Source organism: Chroicocephalus ridibundus, chromosome 10 (assembly GCF_963924245.1).
Source record: "Chroicocephalus ridibundus chromosome 10, bChrRid1.1, whole genome shotgun sequence".
NCBI lineage: Eukaryota > Metazoa > Chordata > Aves > Charadriiformes > Laridae > Chroicocephalus > Chroicocephalus ridibundus.
In genome coordinates this window covers 23,497,227-23,511,991 of record NC_086293.1, presented here as the reverse complement: position 1 = coordinate 23,511,991, position 14,765 = coordinate 23,497,227, and the positions used below count along the sequence as shown (strand labels likewise).

The window sequence follows — 14,765 nt, the reverse complement described above, 5'->3', positions numbered from 1 at the left end:
TCTTTTTACCGTTGCCCATCGTCCAGCCATCAAGCCATAATGCCTTGAATACATACTGGTCTGATAAAGAATTAGGAAATCAAATTAGCGGAGAGCCAAAGGAATTCATCACCATAACAGATAATACAAACCTTGCAAAACAGATCTGCACAGACGAAGATTTAAAATACGTAATCTTTACTACTCAGAAGCTAGACTGAGATCTGCCAAAACTGCTGGAGTTTTTACCCTTGTTCTATTATGATTATTTTGTATTATACACATATGCTGGCTGGGCCATTAAACACAAGCTGGAAATTCCAAGATTTCATCTGTATCTTCTTAATGCACAGAGGATAAGACACACAGCACAGAGGGAAAATCAGAATCTTAGAAATATTTATTTCCTGCATCCATGAGAAGGATGAGTTTAAGCTGTTTGTTCTCCTAGAGCTTTGTCAGCCAGAAATTTGAGACATTCTGTAAGATTCCTGTATACCTTAAATTATATACTTCTCTGAACAGAAACTATTTGCACTGTATGACTGAGTTTCCCAGGTATTTCTGTTTCTTGAAAGGGGTACACACATTACAAATAAAATGAAGAAGTTATAATAGGAATCCATCTAATAAGTATCGTGTGCTCCAAGTTTTTTAAAACCCCATTAAATGAACTAGTAGACAACATTTTTAACACTGGATTTACACATTCCATCAAATGTGGCAACCATCTCAACTGTGTATTCCATTACCCATATTTTTATGATCCGAGTTTGTAGATACATACATAACTAATGCACTGGCCTGTTTTAAAGACTGAAATTATTCATATTTTAAAATAAATGCTGATTGCACTCAAAACAATAACCACAGATTAATATCATGCACCTTCAATAGATCCCTTCAAAATACATCAGTAGCTTCACTCTTCATAACAGAAACACAAAGTAGAAAAAGAATCATCAAGCCAGAGCCATCAAAAGGAAAACTAAATCAACTAATCGATGAGGAAACAAGAGATGAAATCACAACAATTAAGTCATTAAGGCCCAGCTCCCCCTATTGAAGCCAATGAGAATGAAGCACAAACATTTTCTTAAAAGGCAATCATAGGTGCTTCTAAAAAAATTTTAGAATGAGAGCTGCTGTACTACAAAAAAAATACATAGCAAATGTATTGCCATTTAAAAGGTTTTAAATTATTTCACTCTTCTTAAACAAATTGCTTTCTACACAGACTTGCAACAAACACATCATCACCTTGACACATGCCATTAACGAAATATTTCTATTGCATTTTATGATTAGAAGATACAATACCTCTGTCTGAAGTATGGCAGCTCTCTGTTCTTTGGCAGTAAGTGACTCTTTAAGCACTTCAATGTGTTGCTTGCAATCTGAATTCTGATTGCTAAGGGTTTCAAGCTTAGTTTGTAAGGCAAGAAGTTCTGATTCTTTCTTTGAGAGTTCTTGTTTTAGTTGGTCAATCTGTAATGGGAGGGGGGGGAAAAGGTTAGATCATTAATTTCATTTCCAATTCATAGTTGCACTTGAAATCTGAAAGTTGTGAATGACCACAATATGACAACTCAGACACCTGATTAAGATTCTGACTTTTTACACTCACAATTCAATTGAGTTTCTTGTAATTTAACATACCCTGCCTTAAGAATGATTGCCCTGCTGTTGCAGAAGTTAAAAGGAAACTCTTAAAGATTATACATGATGATTTGGCCTATAAATTCACCATGGACCTCACTTACGTTCAAAGAAATTTATCCTGTGTGAGGCAAGTCTGGCAGGACAGCAAAAATGCATAGGAAAAAAAGTGTTCATAAAAGTATAAATTCAATCCAATAGCCTATGCCTTCCAACAGCATGATTCTTGTGACTTGTCATTCCCCAGAGTGAATCAAGGGTTTTTTAGGAGATTGATAAGGAAAAGCAGGCACCTTAGTAAGGAGAGGAAAACAGAGAAGTGGAATTTTAACCTTACTCTACTTGCAAATGTGTTGCTGCCCACCATCCCCACCTCCTTTTTTCCTCCCTGGCAGTTCATATGGAATTCTCAGGTCCTAGGAAAGCCAAGCCAAAGAGATTAACTTAAGAGAAGTCTGGGGAAAACGTTATAAAAAATTCCAGAGAGTGAACGGTCTGTGAGATGATTGTAAAAGCGTATCCTAGGGGAAACAGCAGGAACCCAGTCACTAAACAAGGAGCTTCTGAATTTAAGTGAATTTAAGGTTCATCAGTAAATGTCACGGAATTGTGATTATTCTTCCCTTTCCACAACGATAAATGGGAGGAGTAGCCACAGAATGCAAAAGCGCGGTGGATTTAGAATATATCAATCTGAGCAGAGCACTGGACAATACAAAGAATGATGCTAAAGGACAGTGAATTAGGTGACATGTAACTAGTCTTCTTAAAGTCCTGTGAAATAACACTGGTCACCAGATGAGTTCAGGTACATCATCTCTTTATTTGGAATAAAACACCTCAGAGCATCTGCAAAACACAGAGAAACCACACTTCCTTTATATTTGGAAAGTTTTCTCGATGACTGTAAGGCCTACAAATTTTTCTTTAAAATTAAAGTTTCAATTCTGCAACAAGCAGAGCACTGCTAGAAGAGCTCCTTCCATTCTCTCCCATCAGTTGCATCCCAACACAAATTTGGGACACAAGAAATCTGGAAGGGGTAGTTGGAAGGTGATTCAAAAATCCGCAGGAAAAAAAGAATATGTATCCACAAGCTGATCCTATTCAACCACATCCTAAAGACCGACAGAATAAAATATTTCACAGGTTCATTACAGTGTGGCACAGTCACTGGAAACATTTACTGCTGATCAAAACATTTCTATTTTGTTTTACATTGTAAGTATGTCCTCAAAAATTATATTAAAAAATGTTTCTTCCAACTGTAGTCCATGTGCATGTCTTAATATATTTATTCCTTTTTTCTCTTTATAAATGTCTGTATGTTTGTCTAGCTGGTAAAGGTACTTGGCTAGCCACCTCTGAGCTACTGTATAAAATCAAGAATCTACACTGGCACTAAAAGCAATCACCTTCACAGTCTGAAAATACCAAAATAAGAAAAGAAGCATACAAAAAACAGATGTCAGGAGAATGCAAAGCGTGCTGTTAAGAAACTGCTAGAGAAAACTTGCTCTTGAAAGCAAATGACCTTCCTCCATCCCCTGCCAGAATATGTAAGCAAGTATAGCAACTGAGACAAAAATGTATACAAAGTGGACAATGGGAAAATCTGCCTACAAGATCTAAAGACAAAACGTAGATCTGCAGCCAAGATGAATTACATCACGTGCTTTATATGAGACCCATGTGAACATCACAGATGCTTAATCTCTCCTAGAAACTCTTCCCGCTTTTTTCCATGACACAACCCCCGCCCTGAGAAATAATCGACACAACAACAACAAAGTCCTCCATTTTCATTGCAGGTATGTTCTTTGTGTTTTGGAATCAGAATCTGTTTAGTATAAAGTTCTGGCTACAAGACCTACCAATTGCCAGGAGTCTGAAATGCGTTAGAGCACTCAAAAAAAAATCTTAAAGAAAACCAACGAAACAAAAAAAACCAAAACACAACAACAAAAAAAATGGCTTGAATAATTATGCTTTTGGCTGGTGTTTTATTAAAATAAAGTATAATGGTGAAAATGTACTACAACTTCAATTTAAAAAAAATTAAGTATCAAAAATACCAAAGGCATAAAAAGAAACCACATAACTGTTTAAAAAAGCAAATATACCCAGGTCTAAAAATGTCTTTTAAAGTTCTGCATTATCTATTAGTGTATAAAAAAATTAAACAGGGAATGACATAAAATTCTGTCTCCAGGAGATGTGCAAACATTTTCACTTTACTATACCTTAAGTGGTGTGGAAGACCAACAGTCACGATTCAGGAAATCTCCTGATCTCAGTCCGAAAAAAAGGCAAAGGCAGAAAAGTTTTTGTACTTTATAAAGACTACAACGAAGACAATCTCCAAGCCTGGGTATAAGTGCTGTAGCATCTAAGGAACTCCAAGTTTCTCCCCCGATCCTGACCTTCCCGCTATCTCACGTATTTCATATGTGTAATTTGCCTGTCACCACTTTTTCAACATTGCCCAATATGATCTTGCCTCACCTCCTTTGCCGAAACCCTAGTTCCTTTGTCTGCCTTCTCAGTTTACGATTCTCTGTCACCTCCATTAACTTCAGTTCCTTAGACACTAGCACTTCCAGAAAACCATTATCCTTCTTCCTAGATTATTATTTTTGCACACGAAAATCTTATGTGACATTACATCAAGTAACTGGGAAACAAAACCAAAAAAAAACCAATGAGAGCTTTTCCCCAGAGTATTGCATATTAAAAATAATGGGCTAAATCTTTAAGTAAATAATTCCATTAAATAAAACTATGCTGATTTGCGCATCATAAAGATCTGGTCTTATGTGACAAATGACAACTGCTTTTTAAAGTGAAGGATTTAAGTAAAACAGTAGCAATGCAAGTGAAGTGAAGTGGGTGCACACAGTAGACTCTACAAGTCCACGTGTAAATTCTACAGGTTATATTCGTCAAGGTCTATTTTTAAAGTGTTTATCACATTTCCAGGCCTATCCACAAAAAAATGCTGTAGTTCTTTTCCTGTATATTTCTTCTACAGGATCACCTGGAACTTGCATGTTTCCTTCATACAGTGTGAAAAGGTCTTATACACAAACATTAATTACAGGGTGCTTTGTTACAGCGTAATCAATTCTTAAAACTCATCTTAACACTAATTTGATGAAGTTGTACTGAACTGTCATTACATTCAGTAGTGGGGGGGGCGGGGAAGGAATCTAAGCAAGTTTTCTTTCTCATTTCGACAACTTCTATTTAATTGCAAGTCAAAATTAAAGCCTACATGTTTGGAAGGAGTGCCTATTCCTAAGAACTATTTTAAAAAAGGAACACTTCCCAACATTCTCTGCCACTCGCATACAATAAATAATACTCAGTATTGGCCTCCATTTAACACCTTCCCATTTATTTAAATCAAGAGCAGACTTAAAACGAGTTCTAATTCAAGAATAAATGTGAAGTATTGAGAGCTTTATAGCATCTAAGATTGTTAACTGTGAGAAGAGTTTTGTTCTGTTCTTTGCCATCAATCAAGACTTCTGTTTATCAGAATTTATCAATAATCTCAGGTTCAACAGATCAGGTATAATAAGATCTGTTTGCTGACAGCTACACAAATACTTTTCTACATCGAAAGGTTTTCAGATGAATACTAAAGGTAATACCTTCTTCTGCAAATCTCAATTTTAAGTGGAAGAAAAGGACTGGTGAAAGAAAACAGACAAAGTTTCATCAGAATGTGTCATTTATCAAAGATCAGAAGATTGTGACAAAACAAGGCATGTTTAACAGTCTTCTCATTTGGCTGCTTTCTGCGCCACAGAAATATACTGAAGCTTTTCCTCTCGAAAACATCAGAAAATTGTTAACAAAATACTAGGCTTTGTACATTATGTTTGTATCAACAGATTTGCTGAGATGCACTAGGAGTTTTGCTGTAAATTACTAAAATGGAACTGCTTTGAAATCAGTGATGTTTAAATAGGCAAAATAATTTTCCTGATGATAATGCTACTTGGGAACTTTAGCTCTTTTTCAGTAGCTTAAGAGCTACTTTATTTCAACAGAATAAACATATACTTTGATTATTTATTTTTTTTTAATAAATCTGGATTAATTCCACATAGGCACTAGCACTTCAATTTCTTTCGTAGCACAAACCCCCAGAAGAAGATAAAAATATGCCCCACTGTTCCAAGACACCAGCATTCCCTGTGATGCAGTTTACAAGATACTACAGTGTCCAAACTGGGAAACAGTAATAACTCTTCTGAGATGGAAAATCTTCACTATCCAATACTACGCTGCTGAATGTTCTTACTCCTGTACTCACTGTGGAATTCAGACAAAGTAAAAGCATCTTATCAAGCAGATAATGAAGATGTAATTTACACAAGAAAACTGAACATCAGAGAACTGGGATTCTCCAGAAGGCGCTGACACCTTTTCATTCTCTAACCACAGACAAGCTCCATACTTCTCTGAATCTTAGCTTGCCCAACTCTGAAAGAATGGTAATGGTATTTAACTACCTGATATTGCAAACTTTGTACTTAAACAGCAACGTTGCAAAGTATTTTTAGCATCCGCAGACAATGGTAGGCAGAAAACTACACTTTAAGCCAATTAACTCCTACTTTTTTTTTTTGCTTACATATCCTCTAGAGAGGTAACAGTACCAGCTCGTCCTCAAGCAGTTTTTTCGGAGCTGGAAGTACATATTTCAGAAAAAGCAAATCAATCTGTCTCAGTTCCCTTTAATTTCACCTACACCATTTCCACATACACAAAACCCCTACACATTAAACAGAATAAGAACGCCAAAAAAATAAATCGGATGGAACGACTTGTAAAGTAAAGTAAGATTTCATAATAATCATGACTACTGAAGTTGTTTGCCTAGATTTTATTCTAGCATTATGGTCAAATTTTTAACAGCACTGCAAGAGATGAGATGGCTGGCTTTCCTCTTCAGCGTTTCCACTTGAGGCTGCTGTGACTTGTTTTGCCTCATCTTAGTTTAGCTTATAAATAATATACAAAAAATGTTATTTCCAAAACCTAAATTTATTTATATGAGAATGCGAGCATCAGCTTCGGACTCCATAATTTTCAACTTTTGTTTTTTTCTTGTTATTGACTACTTTAATTCAGTATTTTATCACTTCATAAACAAAACGCATTCAAGGTAGAGAGCTGGGAATAAACCAGCAGAAATTGTAACATTTTATATATTCATAACAGGTTTCAAGGCAATTATAAAAATATCAGAAAAGAAATATTAGAATTCACAAGAAAGACTATTTGGAGTGTTTATCTTTACCTAGACAGCTAAGCGCAGCAAAATGCAAGGAGGTAAAAAGACCATCTCGGACAACAATTTGGACATCAAGCTTTACTCCTGATGTATTTTAAAATAATGAACAAGCAATACTGTTTTGTGAACTTGATACCAGGAAATGTGTTACGTCACCAGATATTTACTATCTGCTTGTGGTCAACTCAGAATGATCTATGTACAATAATTTGAATTGAAAGGTACTCTGCAGGAACAAACTCATCAAATTGCAAGTCTTTAAAATACTAGAAGATTACAATTTGGCACTATCTATGGAACGGCAGTGCTTACTGTAAAACTACAGTCAAAACCAGCAAAAAATGCACAACATTGTCAAAGCTGACTTGCCAAAATGGGGCAAGTCAAAATTATTAACTAATTCAACAAGCCAACATTAAAACACCATATACCAGGAAGGGAAAAGGGGACACGGTATAGACTCAGGACAGCCTCTGCAGAAGTGGTGAAATAGCCTTTTCCTTCCCTCTTACTAAGTCAAAACATAAACACATTTTTATTTATCCAAAATGCTTCACTCCTCCATAGCTACTGAGTATTACATAGTTGACATTTACCAAAAGAAGACAAGCAGAGAGCTGCTTGTGTTGAAAAGGGTCAAGTTAAAACTTTTGTTTCCACTATTTAAGCAGCATTAAGCTATTTTATTAATAGACCTTACCTTATTTTTCATGAACTTTGAGTGACTCTTGTAAACTTCTATTTGTTTGATTTCTTCTTCTCGGTCCTCTGTATTCAGAACTCCATTTGTCTTTAACATCTGTATTTCATCTTCAAGATCTCTTATATTGCGCTCAAGTGAAGCTATTTTTGTATCCTAAGTTATAAAAAAAAAAAAAAAAAAGTATTGAAAATGATACAAAATGAATACTAAAGCATAACAAGTATATCTGTACTTGCATGAATATCAAATAATAAGGTACAAATACACCTTGCACGCACTGCTATAAACTGAGACTAATTCTATCGATTTTGGCTTAACGAAATGCAGAATTTAGACCTCTTTCACCATCAGAAACAAGCGTGTAATGCTGTGTTCTGTTGTGCAGTGCGTGGGGAGTACATTCTGGTCAGAATTCCGTCTTTATTCCTACACAGCTAGGGATGAAGGAAGAATGGAAGATGCCCTATTTCCCCGATGTACATGATAACATTCCTTGTTTGCTTTGCTAACCATCTAGGCCCGGCTATTCTTCCAAGCTCTTACACCCAAATTTAGCCCGCGGAGGCCAGTCCACCCTCCCTGCAGGACAACCGGCCACTTCATCATGGGACTCAGCCTGCGGCTGTTTCCCTGGTTCCATAGAGTTCTGCCTGCTGTCAAGAGGGAGAAAGTTTGTCTCCTCATATACTTTTCTTCCACTAATTCCTCTAATCACTGAGAGAGTATCTAGCACTTTTTATTATGAGTCTCAAAATAAACAAAACCACAACCACTACAAAACTGCTACATCACAGCCAACGGCTGCCATATGTGCCAGGACGGCACCGACAACATCCAGTGCTACTTTTGTTGTTGCCGGTCACTTGGAAATTGACCCTCTCTCTTCAGTGAGAGTCACAAAAATTGAAAAAAGTGACTACACAAACTTGTCACATAATTTTCTGTTTAAATATTGCAAAATGAATCATTAGGAATTCTGCTTTGGGCCCTGTTTGCAGACATTTATTAAGAAATTTGAAACGTTGTGATTCAGGTGGTCAGACAATCAGTTCAAAGACGTGAAGGAGCAACCACCCATCAAAAGTAAGAGATCGTTCATAACCAAAGTAATGTATAAAAAATAAACTTAGAAGTCTTCATAACATATAATTCTTATTTATGTGTACCCTGTTCCACTGAAAACATCCGAAAATCATGATACTATGACCGCAGCAAGCAGTAGAACATGGCAATGATCTCATTCAAAACAGTTAGTTGAAAATTAGCATCAGAATAAAAGCACATTTCTTCTGTGAAAGATCATGTCCTCATTAAACAGTTTTGTTCAATCACACAATCAAAACCACAGTAAATTAATAACACCACCATACTAATATAGGTACGTATATGCCGGTTCAACCCCACAAAGAGAATGGCTTTAAAATGAACAGCAGGATTAGCACTGGCTTGCAGTCATACAAAGTGACCGGGAAACGTTTGTCTGAATCTGAATACTGATAAATACACAGTCGGCTCCCTTACATATACTTAAAAAGTCCAGAATACAAATTTTCGCTTAAAAAACAAAAAATCAGTTATACGATGATGGGGGAAGGGGAAGGAGAAAAAGTAAAGATAGACTTGTCAAATTTTGCCTACTGCTAACATCGTGAAAATGGGAAAAGTACACCTAGCCTGCTGCTGAACGCAGATTCACTCCCATCACTGCGATATACCAGTTCTCCCTGGCAGGTAGGTTTCTGGGTTGTACAACTATGCAAACACACTGTGGGTCCTGTCTGAAGAGTTTTCCCAGTGTGCTCTAATCCAGACAAGAGCTCAGTGATGTAAACGGATATAAAACTTTCAATAAGAAATCTCAAGACAAAGGAATTTGAAATAGAAGGCGAGGAGCGCTATCTTCTGTCAGCAGACATACTTTCATGCGTATAGGCAAAGCAACGCACTTTGAAATACCAAACCCTGTTGTGCATCCTACAAGTTTCCAAACGAACCAATTCCAGAAAAGGAGCTCCAGCCAAAAGAGAAAAAAAGTGCCAGAATGCAAAGGAAATAAAACAAAAACAACAAAAACCAACAAAAAAACCCCACCACCAACAACAAAAAAACCCTACAAATTCTTTGAATGGGAAACTTGCCGTTTCTTATCTTTTACCCCACTATCTGTTTCTTTTCTGGAAAATATCTGATATTGAAAATGCTGATGATAATCAGCAGTCCATATTTTCTGTTCTTGAAGCGTATGTTCAAAGAGAAAGAGTATTCCACCAAAAATCGATTAAAAACCACAAAGGAGATGACTAGGGATGCAACTTCAAGATAAACAAACAAGCAAAGTCCCACCCCACGCACCCCCCCACCACTCCCTATTCTGGAAAACTTCCCACCAGCTTTTAGGTTCTATGCCTGTATCTTATGGAGTTGGTTTTCTGAATAACAACTTTTCAAGTTACAGGTAAAATGCAACTTTTAGAGCAAAGGCTATATAAATTACCATAAAAAAAAACCCTCAGTAATCTTCCTATTAAATGACCAGCCCTTCACATATCAGAAAATAATCATTTTTAAGATGTTAACTGTTCTGTTCACAAAACGTTTTTCCATAAACTTTTTTTTTTTAAAAAAGAAAGTAAAATAAAACGTTGAGATAGAATGAAAAAAAGAAAGAGGAAGAATTCTCATTAAATCTTGTATTTTGGAGAAACTGCACAAAAAGAAAAATACTGAAAGAAAGGAGAAAAAAAGAATTTTAAAAGCTATCAAGGCTTATGCAGAACAATAAATTACTGCAGCTCTCAGACACTACAATCAAATCAGCTCGCTCCATCAGACCTCACTTTAGAAATTTTCTACTCCTATTATTGAAGATAAAAGCAAAACCTAAGTTTCAGTGCACTTTAGAATGGTTTTGCACTGAATTATATTAATACTTACACGACCTGTTTTGACATTTCATGTGGGAGCAGTCCTCATCAAATCTCTCCAGCTAAGTCTTTAAGAGTCTGGCTTTTTGTACTGCAGTTGTATTTTACATGTTTGCAAATATCACATGGCAGAAATAATTTATAGCACAGCCTGTTACGCTCTTTAGACGGTTTATACATCACAGAATAACATTTAAGCTTTATGAGAAATATCTAATGTAACTTTTGGAAGCATTTTCTGTACTTCTACTTTATCACAAGAAGTTTGAACTCTCTAAGGAGAAGTTCATTTTTAATCAAACTCCGCATAATGTGATTACAGCTGTATAAAAACTAGTTTTTCTATCTCTAGATAAATTGTCACTGTTAGCTTTGTATTAACTTTTTATGTGAACAGAAGCCAGAAATTTCAAAAATTTTGAAGACTAAAATCTGTTTCAGAATAATTTATCAAAAATGTCAGCGATGACAAGACAGAAGAGAAGCCAGACGTGACCTTCGTTCACAGGCTGTTCAAGGAGTCAAAGGTGCTGCTCCCTTACGTATGACCGACGCAGCACCGACCCCACTCTGCAAACGCACTGGACAGGCTGCTGGCTTGCCCAGGAAACCTGAAAGTTTTCCTGTCTGGACAACTGCTACAAAGTGAGGAACCTTGTAAGTCAAAGACAATACCAAGAGCCTGGAGTTCCCAATGGGCATTGTCACAATGGAGTTGGGTTGACTTCCAGCATGTTAGATAGCTTTGCTTTCACTAAAGTTTTGACAGAATAGGCACACTCACATAAAATCTTCCAATTCAGCTGAGTCAGCATTTTCCCCCAGAAAACTTCGATTGGAAAACTTTCAACCAGCTCTTGTTGTGGCACAGGGTCTGGCAATCTTTCAGAAACTGAACCAGGAACAGATGCAGTATTTCCTTCAAACCTCTAAGACTTATCCACATTAGCAGCATTCTAAAAATCTACGTGGGTCTGTGTTGATCACAAAGAAAATTCCTTTGCAGTAATATTAAGGAATCAGCTTAGTATTAACCGGTACTAATAAACATCTTCCAAGTTCTACAACAACGCAAGATTTTTCCAGTCAGGCCCTCTAAATCTGTTGAAAGACATAAAGATTATACAGCAGGATTGGTGATATAGATCAGGGTGCTCACCCTAATCTATCCCCCCCTTCCAACAGTAACCAATACTTCTTCCTCACCTCCTTTATTAGAACAGTGTCGCAGATATTCTATGAGAGAGGTTAGGGCTATTTCCATGCTTGACCTAGCAGAAATCCAACTCTTTTGGAAAATGGAACAATTAGTATGTGTCCTGATGCTGGAGAAATTAATATTCCACAATGGAAAGGAGACTAACTCTACAAACAAGTTTCCACACATGAATCTTACATATTCTGTCCTTAAAACAAGAGTGCCATAGAGCATTTCCTGAACACTTGGGGAGGGGGAGGGGGCCAAACATTTGTAAATAATGCAGCATTCCAGTCTGTCTTACTGTAAAACAAAAAGTAATGGAATGCTACTCTTCATCATTTCAAATACCTTATAAATTTAAACTGTCTGTGAACAAACTTGCTTGCAAGACATTCAAAAAGCAATCAGAAGAAAATATTTTAAACTTCACATTTAATAAAAATTGCATTTAAATGCACATATGCCCACTTGCTATCAACAGACCACACATGACCACACTGACAATATACTTTTTTAAGTTTGTTAATTTAATACAGAGAATGTTCAGGTTTATTTTGAAGATGAGGGAAACTGAAAGTTCATGCAATCTTAACAATAAGAGTATGTTGCACCGCAAACACACGTACACACTTTTTTAGAACCAAACCCATACCTGAAATACCAAAGCTGGATCAATACATAAAGATGGCTCTTTCTGCAAGTAAGGTAAAGCACAAATATTTTCATTTACTTTACAGATTACCATTTTTAAAGACTTTTTAATTCTTGTTGCTAGACTATACATACTTCAGGATGGCCAATACCCTACACTCAGGATGAGCTTTATGCCATATCTGTAGGCAACTAATTTCTGATTTTCTCTCTCAAGTAATACCACTGGTTTAAGCCCAGAACCGTCTGAACAAGATCATACAATCGCAGGATGGCTTGGGTTAGAAGCAACCTTTAAACACCATCTAGTCCAGCCTCTTGCCACGGGCAGGGACATCTTTCACTAGACCAGGTTGCTCAAAGCCCCATCCAAGGGGCAACTTGTTCCAGTATCTCACCACCCTCATTGAAAAAAAACTTCTTCTGTATGTCCAATCTAAATCTACCCTTCTTTCAGTATAAAATCATTGCCCCTTTATCACTACAGGTCCTGGTAAGAAATCTTTCTCCATCTTTCTTACAAGCTCCCTTTAGATACAGAAAGGTCACAATAAGGTCTCCCCAGAGCCTTTTCTTCTCCAGGCTGAATAAGCCCAACTCTCTCAGCCTGTCTTCGTAGGAAAGGTGCTCCAGCCCTCGGATGATTTTCATGGCCCTCTGGACCTGTTCCAACAAGCCCATGTCTGTCTTGTACTGGGGACCTCGGAATAGAATGCAGTGCTCTAAGTAGGGCGTCACAAGAGATGAGCAAGTTTTGACCTTACTCATGTGCTCTGGAGTACTACGTAATGAAAGAATGAAATAATGAAAAGTGTGTTTCCGTTTACTCTTTTTTATTATATTAATCAGTGTTAATAAACTTTGGATATCACTTATACTCAAAAATATCAGTGATCTAGCTTTTGTCAGCACACAACACGCAAAGAGGTATGCATGAGTACAATGGCAATTAAAGGAAAGGATTTCAATGTACCAGCTTTATTTTATGCTTGAACAGACAAAGATTTAGGCATGAGAAGAAAACCTGCTGTTTGATTATATATAGTCACAAAGTCATAAGCAACCACTGCAACAAAACTAGCCTGGCTTCCTGTAGAACACAAGCCATAAAATTACATGACTGCTGTTAAATATACACACAATATTTTAGTGTGCATTTGCTACTGCTAGCTTCCACGCACTATATTTTGCAATATATTTATTTTCATTAGTGGAAAGGACATTCTTTTTTTTTTTTTTTATATGTATATATCTCAGGTAGGTATCTACGGACTGTAATGTCTTTGCTCTGTCATTTCCTATTTGTTAAACTAAAAAAAAGTAAGCTCCTGAAGTCATTCGTTGTTTGGTAATATTTTTACACATTCCGGTGGCTCTTCTCTGAACACCATGAGCTCCATGATGTAACGCTGCTTTGGGCAGACGTGCACTTCAAAACTGCTAGCCCTTTCACTAAATCCAGGATAGAGACAGCATATCTAGTATGCCCCACCTCTTAGAGAATGGATCTCAGAGAAAATTATGGTGGGGGGCTGGGGGAACAAAATAAAGCAAACTAACAAAAAAACCTCTTGAAAGCAAGGTCTACAGCATGATTAAGCAAGTTTCAAAAAAACAGGAGCTTGAGGAAATAACAGGAGCATGTGGGAAAAGGCAGCATCCTGCTCTCCTCCTGTCCTGTGACTCTGCTTTTCAGAAGAACAAGGGCTTCTGTAGAAGGTGGTCTGCTGCAGACAAGGGAACAGAGATTAAAGAATGTAAGGGGAAAGAATAAGCAAAAGACATGGGAGAGCTGGAAGCAAACAGGTCTAAGAAGCAAAACCAGAAAGTTAGGAAAGAAAGGCCTGTGCAATGCATCTGAAGAGACAACAGATATCTGAAAAGCAATAAATAAAGTAACAGAAACAGGAGTCAAGACATAGGATGTGAATTTTTTATCTTTTTTGTCTGCCTCCTTTTTTTTTTTTTTTTAATAAGTATACAGAAGATAGAAAGATAGAGAGTGGTCAAGGAGACAACAGTTATGCAGAAAATACAACTGCTGTAAGAAAAAGCAACTACTTGCAAAGTTTTCAGAGAGAACTGATGAGCATGACAGGACAGGTAGGGCAAAAGAAAAGCTGTTTAGGATCAAAAAAAAAAAAAAAAAAATCACACACAAGATAAGTAGGAGAAACGGGTATCCTTCATTGGATGACTGGGACAAGGGACAGAAAGCCAGAAAGCATTCAGGCAGTGGCAAGGGACAGAAGAAAAACACAGGAAAGAAGAGAGAACTGCGAAGGAGGGAAAGCTGCCTCCTGGCAGAGCCTGGGGGAGCTGGGGAGGGGACTCCGAGAA

The 14,765-nt window shown here is 36.9% G+C and overlaps 1 protein-coding gene across 13 annotated transcripts in view; it reads right to left on the bottom strand.

Moving 5' to 3' along the window:
- The window catches only part of ERC2 (ELKS/RAB6-interacting/CAST family member 2), a 508,713-nt gene that overhangs the window by 376,677 nt on the left and 117,271 nt on the right, over window positions 1-14,765 (bottom strand). For all 13 annotated transcript variants that reach the window (XR_010072774.1, XR_010072776.1, XR_010072778.1 and 10 more), the window contains 2 exons: window positions 7,647-7,802; window positions 1,300-1,467 (listed from right to left, as the gene is read on the bottom strand). Coding sequence is in view for 1 of the 13 variants with exons in the window: in XM_063347991.1 (XP_063204061.1) it covers window positions 1,300-1,467; window positions 7,647-7,802 (324 nt within the window). In the remaining 12 variants the exon portion in view is untranslated. The remainder of the gene's footprint in view (window positions 1-1,299; window positions 1,468-7,646; window positions 7,803-14,765) is intronic.